General features: G+C 51.3%; 1 protein-coding gene across 1 annotated transcript in view; it reads right to left on the minus strand.

Annotated features, from left to right (window-relative positions):
* Positions 1-227: 227 nt before the first annotated feature.
* The window catches only part of LOC122368225 (E3 ubiquitin-protein ligase MARCHF8-like), a 47,603-nt gene continuing 31,712 nt past the window's right edge, over positions 228-16,118 (minus strand). The window contains exons 3-5 of the mRNA XM_043341961.1: positions 4,639-4,903; positions 2,558-2,767; positions 228-1,356 (exon numbers count right to left, since the gene is read on the minus strand). Of these exons, the coding sequence (XP_043197896.1) occupies positions 1,105-1,356; positions 2,558-2,767; positions 4,639-4,903 (727 nt within the window). The 3' untranslated portion in view covers positions 228-1,104. The remainder of the gene's footprint in view (positions 1,357-2,557; positions 2,768-4,638; positions 4,904-16,118) is intronic.

Genomic DNA, 16,118 nt, shown 5'->3' on the forward strand with positions numbered 1-16,118 from the left:
GTACCCTAGGTTAATCTCTATTATGGTGTGCCCCCCCAGTCAGAAAGTAGTTCCCGCGCCCCTGTCGGTGATGGATTGTTAATGTTATTTACCTCGCCATCCCCACATGTCTTCGGTGAACCAAAGTCTCGGCGTCTACAGTACTGGACTGCAAGGTCCTAGAACTGGACTGTCGCCTGTGTAGTTGCGAGAATCTCGCCAGCGCGGCGCCGAATATTGTGAGCGGCTGCAAACAGTGTTTGTATTCACGTTACCCAGTTTATTGGCATGACAATTGACAAATGAAAACCATACGTGACAAAATGACGCCCTTGATGTACATATCCGGCACAATGAACAATCTGGCCATATTATACCTTACTGCATTATATTCATAGGTAATATAACATACTGATTCTGTACACTCAGAAAAGAATAGGCGGCAACAAGAAGAGTCGGGAAAGCATGTCGACTCGTTGACTACATTAAGTACACGACAGTGAGACTCGATGGCTGGCTCACCCCGCCCACAGCCAGGACAGAATATAAACATTCGAAGCATTTGCAGACTTCCCGTGGGTCTACACGATAGTATGCACTGACAGCTCCAAACAAAGGTGGACCGGATTGTTTTAGTGCGTATTCGTTAAGCATCCTGTTACACATGCAGCATACGCTGGTATGCCACGTCCTTTGGTATACCTGACCATCTGTTTGTACTGGAGGGGAACGAGAGAAGTACTCATCTCAAGCTGGCAGCTAGCAAGCACACAGTGCAGCTTGATACAAACCCGTCCGCCCATGCTCATTCTATGCGGCAAATGACCGAGACTGGACAAAGTCGTCATCACCTAGCCAGTGGCCCGTGCTGCGCATGTAGCCGCACTGCCGCATTTGATTCGCGTTCCGCCAGGGCCGCTACCCGGCGACAGTCTGCCTCTCACAGTCGGTCCGTTTCGGACCACACCGCTCACACGAGCCACACAGTGGCCCGCGAGCAATGCATATGACAGACCGCTCGGCTCTTTCAAAAGCTCCCAGTGTGCGGCGCCCGGCCACTCAGCTGATCTGCATCCTGAGCTGTTCTCACGGTCCTCGCCAACCGCCCCCGAACTACACGGAGTGTCAGACGGCAGAGCCGCCTGGCGGCGAGCCGCGGAACTTTTCGTCCTTGGCGCGGTCGTACTCCTCGATGAACCACTGCTGGTTCAGGTAGAAGACGCGCGACACCAGGTGGTACATGGAATACTTGGCCTTCACCTCGCAGTACATGCCGATGAAGAAGCCGGCGAAGAAGAGCACGCCGCAGACGAGCGTCACCGTCTCGTTGGGCGTCAGCTCCGCCTCGTCGTACATAAGGCGACGCTTCCCCGAGTCCTGTCGGACAGAGATGCGGGGCACACGCGTCAGTCTGGTGTAACGCATTGCACGACAGTCACAGATGGTCTATGAAACAGCTCAGTCGGGCTCATAGAACCGAGGACTGCTGCGGGGCACCCTGCTGTTACATTCGCTGACACGGTGCTTTGGCACGAGGAAAGGCTGCGCGTGCCGACCAGCTAAATTGTAATTGGCGAACCTAAGCAGAGACATTGCCGACTCAATAAATAATGTTTGTGTTCAGTTGTTATTTAGCTTTCCCGCATGAGTGTGACTTCCTGTTGATTGTAGGTGTGATGATGTTCCCTACGCTTTCGTTAGACAGACATTTTATTGTTTAAAATAATGACTTATTGTCGAGGCACTTCGTGGTATTAACAACACAGTATAGGGGTGGGGTGCCAGGGAGGGTGGACTGATAATATTACAGTTTTAATAATTTCCTGCAAACAAGGGTAGTGTCAATTGTCTTGTTTGGTTTATTAGAGCTACAAGCATTGTTACAGATACAATGCGCCGACGTGAATTGCACTGTCTGCAACATAGTTACAATCGGAAGTTCCCGTTACTTTAAAGGGACCCTCCCACCTTAACATTAGATTTGAGTTGAGATAGCCAAAATGGGGTCCCTGGCTCACAATTACCGGTTTCGGCACTCACAACATCGAGAAATGCCTTAAATCGGAAATATTGAATTTCAAAATTGCAGCATTTTGATTCAGAGGGGCTAATGCTTAGGAATACCCCTCTGAATGTGTGACGTCAGCGCAAATATCTAACGATTTTTAAATGTTTGACTAAAACGTTTTGTAGCACGCGGTGGTATTTGCTATTTGCGCGCAACATCTGCCGCAAACGCCGCATTTCTAAAATAAAGTCGCTAGAAACAGCGGAGATCCCAAAAAAAAAGTAAACAAAAGTAAAAGTCTAATATCTTGAAAACCGGTGAATATTTTTCGGTGAAATTTGGTAGATATTCGTTTTCGCTCTTTCTGAACCGAGCGACATCACTTTCATGCCAATTCATAAACTTTTTTGAAGGTGGGAGGGTCCCTTTAATCCATGTCAGACCGTCTCAAATCGGTAAAGGCCCGTGGAATGATCGATCGGCTCCTGTTCAACACTCAATAATTGATGGATTAATTAATCTTGAGCACAGAGCACATGATGTGGCTAGTCATTCGAGCAGCGCGCCCACCTGCTTGAAGCAGAAGATGGTGATAACGGCGCAGGTGATCATAACGATGGCGGTGAGGATGAAGACGGAGTGGAGCACCTTGTCGCGCGTGGAGACGGCCGGCACGATCCAGCGGCCGACGCGGAACCGCTTGTGCCGCTGGTACTGGTACTGGCAGAGCTCACAGCAGGGCGGCCGCTTGGAGCGCCGGCTCGACACCTCGATCCAGTGCTGCCGACAGGAGAGGGGCGCCGCGGGACGGTCAGACGCCGGGGGACGGTCAGACGCCGTGGGACGGTCAGATGTGGGGGACGCTCAGACGCCGGAGGACGGTCAGATGTGGGGGACGGTCAGATGTGGGGGACGGTCAGACGGGCACGGTGCGGTCAGACGCCGGGGCGTGGGCGTGGCGGTACACATCTGCTCATTGTACATTGTGCACCCTTGTGTGCAAAAGGGTTTCAAGTAGTGCAATGTGGATCGAGTCAGGGAGCGACAAAAGCGACTGGAAGACAAAGACGACAAGAGAATTGAGAAGTTGTTGCGGGAAAAAAGAACCTTGCACCTTTTCACTGTTGCAAAAAAATACAGGCGATAAAGACGGCAAGGTAAACGCCATTAAAGGGACCCTCCCACCTTCAAAAAAGTTAATGAATTGGCATGAAAGTGATGTCGCTCGGTTCAGAAAGAGCAAAAACGAATATCTACCAAATTTCATCGAAAAATATTCACCGGTTTTCAAGATATTAGACTTTTACTTTTGTTTACTTTTTGGGATCTCCGCTGTTCCTAGCGACTTTATTTGACAGTGCGGCATTTGTTGCGCGCAAAGCAGAATATACCACCGCGTGCTACAAAACGTTTTAGTCAAACATTTAACGGACGTTCGAAAGCCTGATGACGTCATCAGATTCCCGTAATGGTTAAGAGATAGGGACCACGCTGGTCCCACCCTGCAAGTAAAGGGAAGAAATTTCTTGAACACCATAAAGCTGCGGGGGTTGCGACCAGGATAAATGGTGGTTTCTGAGCCTGGCCGCAAACTTGGCTATCTCAACTCAAAACTAATGTTAAGGTGGGAGGGTCCCTTTAACACGTTTATGTTGTCGTTTGGACTCCTTGCACCCGCGCCAAAACTGCTGTGTTTTGCATCTGAGAGGCGTATGCTCTGGAAGGGTCGCGCCGACAGTTTACGGACAGTTATACCGATGCCAAGGCCAGTCTGTGTGTCGGTCCTGGTGTGGTATTCTGCCTCTCCGCCTAAAAACAGCGCGGCGTCATCTCCGCATCTGATCGGCCTGCGCCGCGGGCCAAACACCGCCTCGGGGCATCCGAGGTCAGCCTCCTCCCCCCATCTGTCAGGCACCCTGCCAAAACGGACGCCCTAACACTTGCATTGACGTAATCCATGGCGTACTGCAATATCGAACATATTTCCACCAGTAATCAACGTCAAGTGTGATGCAAGCGCACTTCTCGAAAGGAGGGTGTTTAATTATTCGACGAGACTAGATTCGTGCTGTCTAAAGGCTGAATTCATTGAGCGAGGACGTGGTTATTTATTGAGGCTTCGGCCTTTGTTTCGCCAGTGTTATGTGCTTGCTCAAAGACAGGTTGCGTAATGCCTTGCTTCTCAGAGGCAGTATTGTTCGTCGTGGTTATATAACAACTGGAAATGAAATAGACTATTTAAAATCGGCATTCAGCACCGTGTGATTAGATATAGTGATGAATGCCTGTCCGGAGCGGTAATAAGAAATGACACGGAGCCGTTCGCTCTTTATAAGTGTGGGCTGAGGAATCAAGTAGCGAAGATCCGGCAGATCTCGTTTGATCAGCACAATTTCTCCTGTGAGTCGTGAACATTAGATCGCTGGTTCGGACAAAGGTCGGCGCCACGCATCACGAAATGAGGCACGATGGCGGCATACCACGTGACTACGTTGACCTCCGTGCCAGTCGCCTTGTTAAGCGGGTTGCTATTGCACGTCTCTCAATCTCGGTCAGGTTCAGCGGGTCGACACTGCACGTCTCTCTGTCTCGGTCAGGTCTGGCGGCATGCCCCACTGAGGGGCCGTGAGAAGGTCGCAGCCGTGTCTCACCATCAGGCAGGCGGTGTGGATGTACTGCATCGTGCCCGCACAGCGGCACGGAGAGATGAGCTCGGCGCGCTCCTCCGACGGCATGTGGCAGATCCGGCAGATGGGCATCGACGCCGTCGACGCAGACGTCGTGAGCGACGGCTCCGAGTAGGAGTGGCGCAGCGGCGCCGGCAGCAGGTCCGCCTCGGCGGCCTCGGGCGCGCCGACCGCCGGCTCGGCCGCCGCCTCGGCGGCTCCCCGCGCCTCCAGGCTCCAGCTCCGCACCCTGCCGGGACCAGAATAGACTCAGCGCTGCGGCCAGCACAGCACAACACGGTACACAACGCGCGGGACACCGGGTGAACGCCCGGCCGCCGCACATACACCGGTCGGGAGACGCGGTGTTGTCGCCGAAGCACGGCGGTCACGTGCGGTCAGCGATCATCACGGGGCCGTGACGCAGGGGCCATTTGGCCACGGGCCGCCGGCCGGTCACGCCCCCGACTTCCTGTTACCAGAGCAGACCCGCCCCAGGGTCGGCCGATTTGCATCAGCGGCGGCCACCGGCCAGGTGACGAGCATTGAGCACTCTGCAGGATGGGACGGGAGGCTTCCGGATCGGTCAGCTGCGCAAATTGGAAGCTAACGGGTGTTTGATCTCGATGCATGCGCAAGATAAGCTCCTTTCGCCTATTAGCCAGCTATTGAAATGGTCCTTTTGGATTTGCCAGGGTCCTGCGGTGTTAAGTCCAATTTCGGCAACCGTTATTGTTGGACTTACTATCCGTCGGGCGTCCTGAGTCAGATCCGTTTTAAAGTAGCCTTCCCAGCAATTCTCGAAGTGTCATCTATAGAATTTGCGGTAAAATGTCTAGGGAATGGGACTATTTTTAGGTCTTTCGCCCTAATGAGGTCCTTGCACCCCTAGACTCCCAACCATACACCACGGCACTGTCTACGGACACTGCCAGTTGGGTATAAACCAACGGAGCTGTTGCCACAGAGACGGCAGCTGGGCAGTGGGATGACGCCAGCGGGACAACGGACACTGTGGGACTTCACAGAAGGGACCGTCCCGGCGCCGCGCCAACGACCGGTCCCTACGCAACTGTCTCATCCGACTCCGCCCTGAGCTCAACGCTCTTATGTAATTAGCCTCAGGGACTATACAGGTCGGTCTCAGATTCATGAACCTTAAACGTTTGATAGTGCGGTTCAATGCAAAGAAGAGTCATCGAGTTTCCCTCCTAAGCTATAGAGCGATTCTCGTAACTTTCCTAGCCCGAGCTCTTCTCCAGTATCGTTTGCAGATCGGGACGGGAGCGATCACTTCGTGTAAATGCACGACCAACTCTGGCACAAGGCTACAGAACTCCGTGAAGCGGGTACTCGCTTTTGCGCCTGACTTTGGCTAGCAACGGTCTGGTTCGACCTATAAGTAAAGTAATCTTGGGTTCGACCGGGCGTTTTGAGGATGGGGAACAAGTCCTAATTCGCGATTATAGCTGTCCGCGCATTGCGTAATTTAATGAGAAAAAAAAACTTAGGTGTATGGATGAGCAAAATGCGCCATTGCTTGCTCCACTGGGTTTAGCGCAGTCCACAGCCGTCGCCGGCATTGATATCTAAATGTTATTGATGGAAAGGGAGCTGTAGACTGTATATTGAAAGTGGAATTTTATTTACTGCCCTTTCACCTTTAAATTACCAATCTTTAGGCTTGATCACGTAGGACGAATGAGTCATTTTAGGTTCATACGTAGATCGACGTCGTTAGGACTAGCGTGCACTGCGCAATGATAAGAAAAAGGGACAGTGTAGCCGTGTACTCGCGTCGTTCGTTATAGCGTATGCGTCGGTGCGCATTGACATAGTTGCCCCTTCGCAGTCAGCAATCAGCATATCACCGCAGTCATCTCTCGGTTTGGCCGTGAGACCGCCCAGCTGGCCTGCTGCTGACTCAACGGTAACAGGGCGGGCGGTGGCGGCGCCACCTGCGCCCTCCCCTGCACGTGCAGATGGGACGGGATATAGGGCTAGAGGGAACACCTGGCAGTGGTGGATACGTACAGGATGACGGGACGGGCTCCCACCCGACAGGAACGGACATAAACCGACAAAATGCTAAACAGAACCGGTATGGCGGGGTAGACGGTTATGGGAAAAGGAGACTGGGTTAGACTGAATATAAAGTATAGCGACAAATCACTACATAGATATAGAACTGATACAGCGGGGCAGACTGCGACTATAATGGCGGCGGGAGACTAATGGATGTTCTATCATGCTGCCTGGCTTATCCCGGAAAGTCACGCCAGTATGCCGAGGCATGACGTCGTTCAGTAATGGCGACTTAAGATGAATGGCTCCGCATGTGATATGATGGATGTGACTGTGGGCAACCCCTCGAGAGCATATGACGGTGTCATTGTTTGTGCTGTATGCTTGGGACGGAAGGAGAAGGTGAGCTGGAATCAGAAACGGACAAATCAGGGATCGCCTCGCCATATAGTATAACCCGACAGTGCAGTGGTGCCACGAGCCGTCTGTTCTGACAGCCTCTCGAACCGTCGGTCGACGTGGCACAGTGGGCCAGGCGCTTCAAAAAAGCGGAATTAAATCAATGAGCACAGCTGCGGTGCCAAAAATGATTCGTTACAGGGTAAAATATCATGCTAAAGCCGAATCCGATATCCATTTTCAAATTTGATTGGTTACGCTAGGTCACTGACCTATGACGTCATTATTTAATTTCTGCGCTGCACATATGCCTGGGACAGGCGGGCACTATGCCGCATTGGCCGCGCGTTTGCAGTCTTTTCGTGGTTTCAAGCGTTCAAACATGTGATATGATGTTGGTCCCATGCATTAGGGTGGGTGTAAAGGTCACCTGAAGGTCAGGTCAGGTCATTGACCTTCGATGACCTCGGTTCACTTTTTCGAGTTTTACATGTTTCTGGGCTAGTTTTTGGAGCTGAATTCGAATTTAGGAACCATTTGAACATTTACGAAGTAGTTTTGGTGCCTTCGTAACATGTTACGAAGCTGTCAGAGGCGGGTTGACACCTACTACGAATACCCGGCAGGACCCATACTGGTTGACCTGACCTGAGCTGACCCGACCTGGCCTAAATGCACGAAGACATCATCTGTGATCAAAACTAACATGATATTCGTGATCAGCATCCCGAAAAACCCCTTAGCAGCCACACTATACGACGTTCTAACAGGTCCCGACTTTCGGCCATTGACCTGACCTCAGAGGTCACCATTTGACCTATGACCTTAAAACCGGGTACCGTTGGCTTCGTCTCGTGACGACCTACACGACGGTTTTTTTCCGCGAGGCTCTAGCTCAATTAGGGGCCAAACGCGAGGAGGGTCGCATCCCCCTGTGCCGTCGAGGGATGCAAAACGGCCTATGCCGGCGAGGGTTAAACCCTTATTTGTCCATTTCGCGCAAAAATGCGCAAAATATTTGCATTGGGCAGCAAGCTATACACCTTGAGGAAAGTCAGGCAGCAAATATCTTCGTGTTGTTCGGTGACGTTTTCTTTACATCCTTATATAAATTCATTGCGTCGTTGCACTACCACGGTTCCGAACAGGCACTGTAAACCCCACCGCTACTAGTAAGCATGAAATAGTTCCCGGGAACTTGAGTACGAGAAACATGCGCAGAAATACCGGCTGTTTTTTTAAAGCTATTTTGTACGGAATAACTTTAATGATTTTACGCTGAGAGCTTTTGAATCGGGGGAACGGAAAATGGTACACAGCAGTCATTTCCATCTCCAGTCGGTAAGTCCTACTTTGCGACGTTATAGCATTATCTGCCTTGACATTGTGGAAAGGAAACTTGCTTATTCGGAAACTTTGGACATTTTTACAATACTCTATCCCATAATTACAGGAATTTCACCGAAGTTGATTTTCGACTTAATTCCGCTTTTTTGATGCGCCTGGCCCACTGTGCGTGGGTCGGTCTGTCGCCGGGCCAGCGGCTCTGACGACGCTCGCGCTGACGGCTCTGGCCCCAGGCAGAGAGCTGCCACGTCACCGAGAAGCCTGGCGGCGCTCCAGCGTCGGCCGATCCGCCGCAAACCGGACCGATCCGGACCGCCGTGCCCACTCCGTGTTCACTCCCAACAACAGCTCACGGGGTGCAGGTGCGTGGCAGCACGGGAGCGGGCCGATCAGACCCCTCCTGCCGGTCAGCCCTCGCCGCCCGGCCCCGCTCGTCCGGGCAGTTTCCGGCTTCCTCTGATCAACTGCCAGCTGTCGTTCCGTGTCGGTCATGAGCTGTCCAATTTAGGGTGTGTCGACAGAGGGGTTTTTCTCACAGATTCGCGTTAGACAAAGATATAAATTGGCGGGAGCATGCCAAAACACTAGCCCTGCAGTTGGTTTTGCGTAAAAATGCGATTTGACGAGGCTCGGGCAGGTCGAAGTTACAGCGAAAAAGTCGCAGTCGACGGTGCTGCCACCTACATTGCCAATAACGGGCACTATCATATCGTTATAATTGGGGTAGTTTCAAATGAGAAATGACTTCTATTTTTGTTCAAACTGCTTAAGAAGAAATAAAACAATTCGGAAACATACATTTTTCCCAAATATCGCGTTCCAATTTTTCCTGTTGAGTTGTTAGGAAAGTGGTAAATTTCAAGGTTGACGGCTAAAAAACGAAACAGGAGGAACAGAGCAGGAATCGCCAAGACGTGCGCCGCGCCGATGCTGTAGCCTGTAGATAAGGGGTGAGCAACAGAACCAGCATACCTAACGATTTTGATTAGTGATAGATATTTTTCTCTAAATGAAAGACTATTAGTAACTCAGGCAAGCCTTCTAATATAGGTATCGACAGGGTTGCGGTAAAAGGTACAATCGATGGCACATTACAATTATTCTGAGTTGGGAAACAACACTCTTCAGATACCTACCATCAACAACCTCACTATCTCCTATATGGGAGCTATTTCATCTGATTCCAGCGCCCTGAAAACAAACAGGTTATCATAAAAAATCTCTGTATTAGCGCCTACCGACATATGCTGAATGACGCTATCAATACCCAACATTTGTAAAAGGTGATTCGCCACACAGCCCGCCGGCGTCGGAGGGGTTGAATCAGTGAGCCAGATTGCCAGCGACTCACCGCTGAACTACCGGGCGTAACAAAACGGACGATGCGACATGACTCAGAGATCATCACAGACGCGACGGTAAGCCGCCAACAGCTCCTCTGATGTACCTATGCTTTAAAAATGTTGGCCAAAATTTAAGATCTATGTTATCTAGTGCTAATATTTGGATTTTCGGTTTTTCTAATCCCCTCTATTTCACGGATTGCTTGAAAAAAAGCTAGAGGGTTTCTTTTTACCGATGTCAAGTGGTTTTAGTTCAAAAGATTGGTGGTGCTGCTACTGGCAACAGTATTGGCGCAATATAACCGTTCTTTAGTCACCATGTCAATAATATTGACACAATCAATGACCACCGACTCTCACTGAATGTGTCTTCCTGTGTTCCGCAGGAAGCTGAGCTGTGACTGACTGGTCATTGCGTGTCATCAGTTCGGCCAGTAGCGGCGGAATACCTTCAATTAAGGGGGGCACTGCCGACTTTTGGTCCCATTCATTCCATGCAACGCCCATAGGGCTAATGTTAAAATGCCAAAATCAAAGGGGGCACGGTGCCGCGGTGCCCTCCCCGTTTCGCCGCCTTTGAGTTCGGCTTGACAAGGGAACCGCGAGGTGGCAGATAGCGATATTACGTATCTGAACGAGGGTTCCGCACGAGCTCAGATGGGGCGGGGTGGGGCACGACACCTGGCGGGCTGCTGGGATCGTGCTCACGATCGAGCCCCTGCTGCCCGCCCGCGCGCCGCCGTGGGAGGTGGCCGCCTGCCCACACGTCACATTCTCCCTGGACATCGGAGCGTTGCGGCGTGACGCCCCACCTGACGAACTGCACCAGGCGGCGCAGAGACACCTAGCGTCCCTCCCCCATGGCAAGCCATCTGGGTTTGGACGGATGGGTCGGCGGATGCGGGAGTCCGCAGCGGAGGAGCAGGAGCCTTTGTGGAGTGGCCGGACGGTGCAACCGACGAGCTACGCGTCCCTGCCGGTCAACTCTGCTCGAGCTTCAGGGCGGAGATGGTCACACTCCGCGCGGCCCTGAACCACCTGCGCGACCACCCGCACCAGCCGAGCGCGCCGATCACCATCTGCTCGGATTCGCAGTCGGCCCTCGCGACGCTGAGAGAGGGCCCGGCGTCCCAGAAGACCCTGCTAGGAGCCGCCATCTGGACCGAACTAGCGGCCCTGGCCGGTCCGTCCCGCCGGATCCACCTACAGTGGGTGCCGTCCCATTGCGGCGTCGACGAAAACGAGCGCGCCGACCAGATCGCCAAGGAGGCGACCGCGCTCCCCCAGGCGGCGGTCCCGGTGGACGTCGCTACCGCCCACCGCGCGGCCGCCAGACTGGCCCGCGACCGCACCATCGCCGCCTGGCCGGAGGGCTGGTACCGGACCCTGATGGAGAACCGGCTGCCGCCGCCGGCCGCGACGGGGGACAGATCGTCGGCCGTCGACGTCCATCAACTCCGCGCGGGCCACTGGTCAGGATCCCGCCAATACCTTCACCGGATTGGACGGAACCTTTCCGACGATTGCCGCCAGTGCCCTGACACCGACTGTGCGGCGGGCCGGTGCACCGTGTGCCGGGAGGAGGCCACACGCCCCGGCACTTCTTCCGGTGCCCGGCCCTTATGGGCTGGCGTCTGCGGATGTACGGAACGATTTTCCTGAACCCGGAAGACGTCCGCGACGACGGAGGTGGCGGCCCTGGCGGCCGCCGTGAGGGACCTCCAGAGCCGCACGGCTACACCGCGGTGACGCGGCTGGAGGGAACACACAACAACAACAACAACAACAGCTCAGATGGCCTTCGGTTACATTTTTCGTTGCGTCTGTGATGATCTCTGAGTCATGTCGCATCGTCCGTTTTGTTATGCCCGGTAGTTCAGCGGTGAGTCGCTGGCAATCTGGCTCACTTATTCAACCCCTCAGACGCCGGCGGGCTGTGTGGCGAATCACCTTTTACAAATGTCGGGTATTGATAGCGTCATTCAGCGTATGTCGGTAGGCGCTAATATAGAGATTTTTGGTAATAACCTGTTTGTTTTCAGGGCGCTGGAATCAGATGATATAGCTCCCATATAGGAGATAGTGAGGTTGTTGATGGTAGGTATCTGAAGAGTGTTGTTACCCAACTCAGAATAATTGTAATGTGCCATCCATGGGTGAAACTTTGACATCACCATTGGGGTCCCAAACGTCCAAGGGGGCCTCCATTTAGTGGGGGCCTCCAAGCAATTAGGGGCCTCCAATTGCGGAAGCGGTAATTTACGAGCCACGCCAGGGCCTCCTCTAAGAAATTTTCATTGGGGGACCAGAGGCTCAGAAGCCAAACATGGGGTACCCCCAAATCCAGTTTTCTCATCGGATTTAGGCCACTTATTTTTCGTCACAGCTCTGATGCCATGATTTTTTTTTTAAATATCGATAAAGAAATGGTAGGTCACCTGACCCTACTGGTGGATCCAGGCCAGCAGGGTGACATTGTATGTAAATACCCCCGCGGCATCCGAAATCGACGAAAATTTCTGGCTTTTTCACTTTTGACAATAAAACACAATGCCTTTATAATAGAAAAAAAATTAACGGCACAGCATTGCGCAAGGAATCTAGCCGTAAGCCGACCCCAGAAAGTGTGAGGGTTAACCTTCGCCGGCACCTGGGGGGAGGGTCGCCACCCCCAAGTTAGTTTTTCTGCTCTACACTTAACATTTTTAAAGCTAGAAACCTGATTTTCTTTGTATAGCTGCTTTTCTATCTTTTCTCAGCGTCCATTGAAAATTTCAAGCTTCTGCGGCATTTGGGTTTGGAGATATGACCTTGTTCTTCAGGTCATGTCATGTCCTAAATGACGAATACCCAATATCTTGCGATGGCTATGGGCCTTGTGAGCTTTTGACACGCTGATTTCGGCTTTTTTTTTGCCAGTCTTACCTCCCACCTATCATTGAACATGTTGTTCTGCGATGTACAGATGTCAGAGTCAGGGTCAAGGTCAACCTAGGTCATCTAAAATTATTGCGCTTTAGGCAAACTGAATTTACTTTTCGTGAAGTTTCTTTGACTGTATGTTTAGTAAAAGCTTCTCACTTCATGATCAAGTGTAATAGGGACACACAAACCGATCTGTGCACACATCAGTACATACACAGACATACACAGACATACAAACACATATCATTGACCTTGACCTAACTTGACGTGAAATGACCACAGCCAGCAAATTAGTCGGATAGTGTGACAAAGAGCTGTTCTAGCTCGCTTGGCACTAATACGGCAGCGTCATCGGTATATGATGGGTTGGCCCGCTGCTTGTGTAGGTATCTTATTCGACATCACCACAATTTTTTCTTACAAGATTTTAAGCCTTGCGGTCAAGAGCAACAGATTCTTTGGGAAGTGACGAATCCAATGATACCAATTTTACCTCATCAGGTCAGTCATTGACCTTCCAGGTCAGGTCAAACTAAAGAATGTTGCTGTTTGGGGTCACCGTTGCCCGTTGGAATATCACGTGCGCTGCTCATCATGTACCGATGACGCTGCCGTATTGTGGTGCCAAGCCAGCTAGAACCTCTTTGTCACACTATCCGACTAGGTTTTTGCTGGCTGTGGTCATTTCAGGTCAAGTTAGCTCAAGGTCAATGACATGTGTTTGTATGTCTGTGTGTGTCTGTGTGTACGAGTATACTGATGTGTGCACCGACTGTGAATGTGTCCATATTACATGAGATCATGAACTGAGAAGCTTTTGCCAAAAATACAGTCAAAGAAACTTCACGAAAGTAAATTCAGCTTGCTTAAAACGCAATATTTTTAGACGACCTAGGTTGACCTTGACCCTGACCCTGGCATCTCTACATCATTGAACAACATGTTCCATGATAGGTGGGAGGTAAGACTGACAAAAAAGGCCGAAATCAAGGTGTCAAAAGCTCACAAGACCCAACGCCAACGCAAGATATTGGGTATTTGTCATTTGGGTTATGACATTACCTGAAGAATAAGGTCATATCTCCGAAACCAAAAACCACAGAAACTTGAAATTTTCAGTGGACGCTAAAAAAGGATAGAGCAGCAGCTATACGAAATATCCGACTTCTAGCAATCAAAATGTTTAGTGCAGAGCAGAAAAAACTACCTAGGTCGGGGGGGGGGGTGTGGCAACCACTGCCCCCCCCCCCCCCCATGTGCGGACGAGGATTACCTAAGTAATTTGAATATCAGGAAAATAATTTATTAAATCAGGTATTCCAACAGAGTCCCGCTTTTTTATAGGTGACCTCCGATTTGTGTTGCATCTAAGTTACCCAGGGGGCCTCTTATTTGTAATTGTAGGTACAGTACAGAGAGCCTCCTACTTCGACTACTTGCACAGAGAGCCTCCTAGCGTACATACGGCTAAGCTTCTACAGGTCGAGCGCCGGTCTCTTGTACGTACAGAGAGCCTCCTACTGTTACAGAGGGCCTCCTGTTTGTCTAGGGGGCCTCCTATTGGTTAACGGCGCCTCCTATTTGTCCAAGCGGCCTCCTATTCGTCTATGGGACCTCCTATTTGTCCAGGAGGCCTCCTGTTTCTCCAGAAGGTCCCCTATTTATCCAGGGGGCTTTTATTTTCCAGGGGGCCTCCTCTTTATCTAGGGGGCCTCCTACGTGTTCAGGGGCCTCCTATTTGTCCAGGGGCCTCCTATTTATCCAGGGGTCTTTTATTCGACTAGGAGTCTCATATTTGTGCAGGGGCCTCCTATTTGTCCAAGGGTCTCCTACTTGTCCCGGGGCCTCCTTTTTTTGAAGGGACTCCTTTTTGTTAAGGGAGCCTTCTATTTGTCCAGGGGGCCTCTTATTCGTACAGAGAGCCTCTAGCTCCTACTTGTCCATGGAGCCTCCTATTTGTTCAAGAGGTCCCCTATTTGTCCAGGGGGCCTCCTATTTGTCCAAGGGACCTGTTATTTTTCTAGGGGGCCTCTTTGCCCAAGAGGCCTCCTATTTGTCCAGCGTGCCTCCTACATGTTCAGGGGGCCTCCTATTTGTCCAAGGGGCCTCCTATTGGTTAAAGTAGCCTCTTATTTTCCAAGCGGCCTCCTATTTATCCAGAGGGCTCCTATTTTTAGGGGGCTTCCTCTTTATCCAGGGGGCCTCCTTGTTCAGGGGGCCTCTTAATTGTCCAGGGGCCTCCTTTTGTGAAAGGGGCCTCCTATTTGTCCAGGGGGCCTCCTTTTGTGAAAGGGGCCTCCTTTTTGTCTAGGTCTAGGACCTTCTATTTGTCCAGGGGGCCTCCTATTTTTGCAGGGGCCTCCTATTTGTACAGAGGGCCTCCTACTTGTCCATGGGGCCTCCTATTTGTCCAGGGGCCTCCTTTTGTGAAAGGGGCCTCCTGTTTGTCTAGGTCTAGGACCTCCTATTTGTCCAGGGGGCCTCCTATTTTTGCAGGGGGGCCTCCTATTTGTACAGAGGGCCTCCTACTTGTCCATGGGGCTTACTATTTGTCTAGGGGCCTCTTATTTGTCTAGGGCCTCCTATTTGTCCAGGAGGCCTCCTACTTGTCCAGAGAGCCTCCTATTTCTCCAGGGGACTTCCTGTTTTCCGGGGGCCTCCTACTTGTTCAGGGGGCCTCCTACTTGTTCAGGGGGCCTCCTACTTGTTCAGGGGGCCTCCTACTTGTTCAGGGGGCCTCCTATTTGTCCAACAGGGCCTCCGATTTGTCCAAGGGGCCTCCTATTTAAACAGAGAACCTTTTATATGAATATCGGACCTCCGTTTGCAAAGAAGCTGATGCGTCTCGGGGGCCTCCACTATTGGGGTCCCAAAATGACAATTGGGGTCCCAAATGTTCGCATTGGGGTCCCACATGGGACCTCGAAAGTATACAAAGTTACACCCATGGTGCCATCGATTGTACCTTTTACCGCAACCCTGTCGATACCTATATTAGAAGGCTTGCCTGAGTTACTAATAGTCTTCCATTTAGAGAAAAATATCTATCAGTAATCAAAATCGTTAGGTATGCTGGTTCTGTTGCTCACCCCTTATCTACAGGCTACAGCATCGGCGCGGCACACGTCTTGGTGATTCCTGCTCTGTTCCTCCTGTTTCGTTTTTTAGCCGTCAACCTTGAAATTTACCACTTTCCTAACAACTCAACAGGAAAAAATGGAACGCGATATTTGGGAAAAATGTGCGTTTCCGAAAAGTTTTATTTCTTCTTAAGCAGTCTGAACAAAAATAGAAGTCATTTCTCATTTGAAACTACCCCAATTATCACGATATGATAGTGCCCGTTATTGGCAATGTAGGTGGCAGCACCGTCGACTGCGACTTTTTCGCTGTAACTTCGACCTGCCCGAGCCTCGTCAAATCGCA

This window comes from Amphibalanus amphitrite, unplaced genomic scaffold (genome assembly GCF_019059575.1).
Source record: "Amphibalanus amphitrite isolate SeventyFive unplaced genomic scaffold, NRLGWU_Aamphi_draft 000032F_arrow, whole genome shotgun sequence".
In the NCBI taxonomy this organism is placed as follows: Eukaryota; Metazoa; Arthropoda; class Thecostraca; order Balanomorpha; family Balanidae; genus Amphibalanus; species Amphibalanus amphitrite.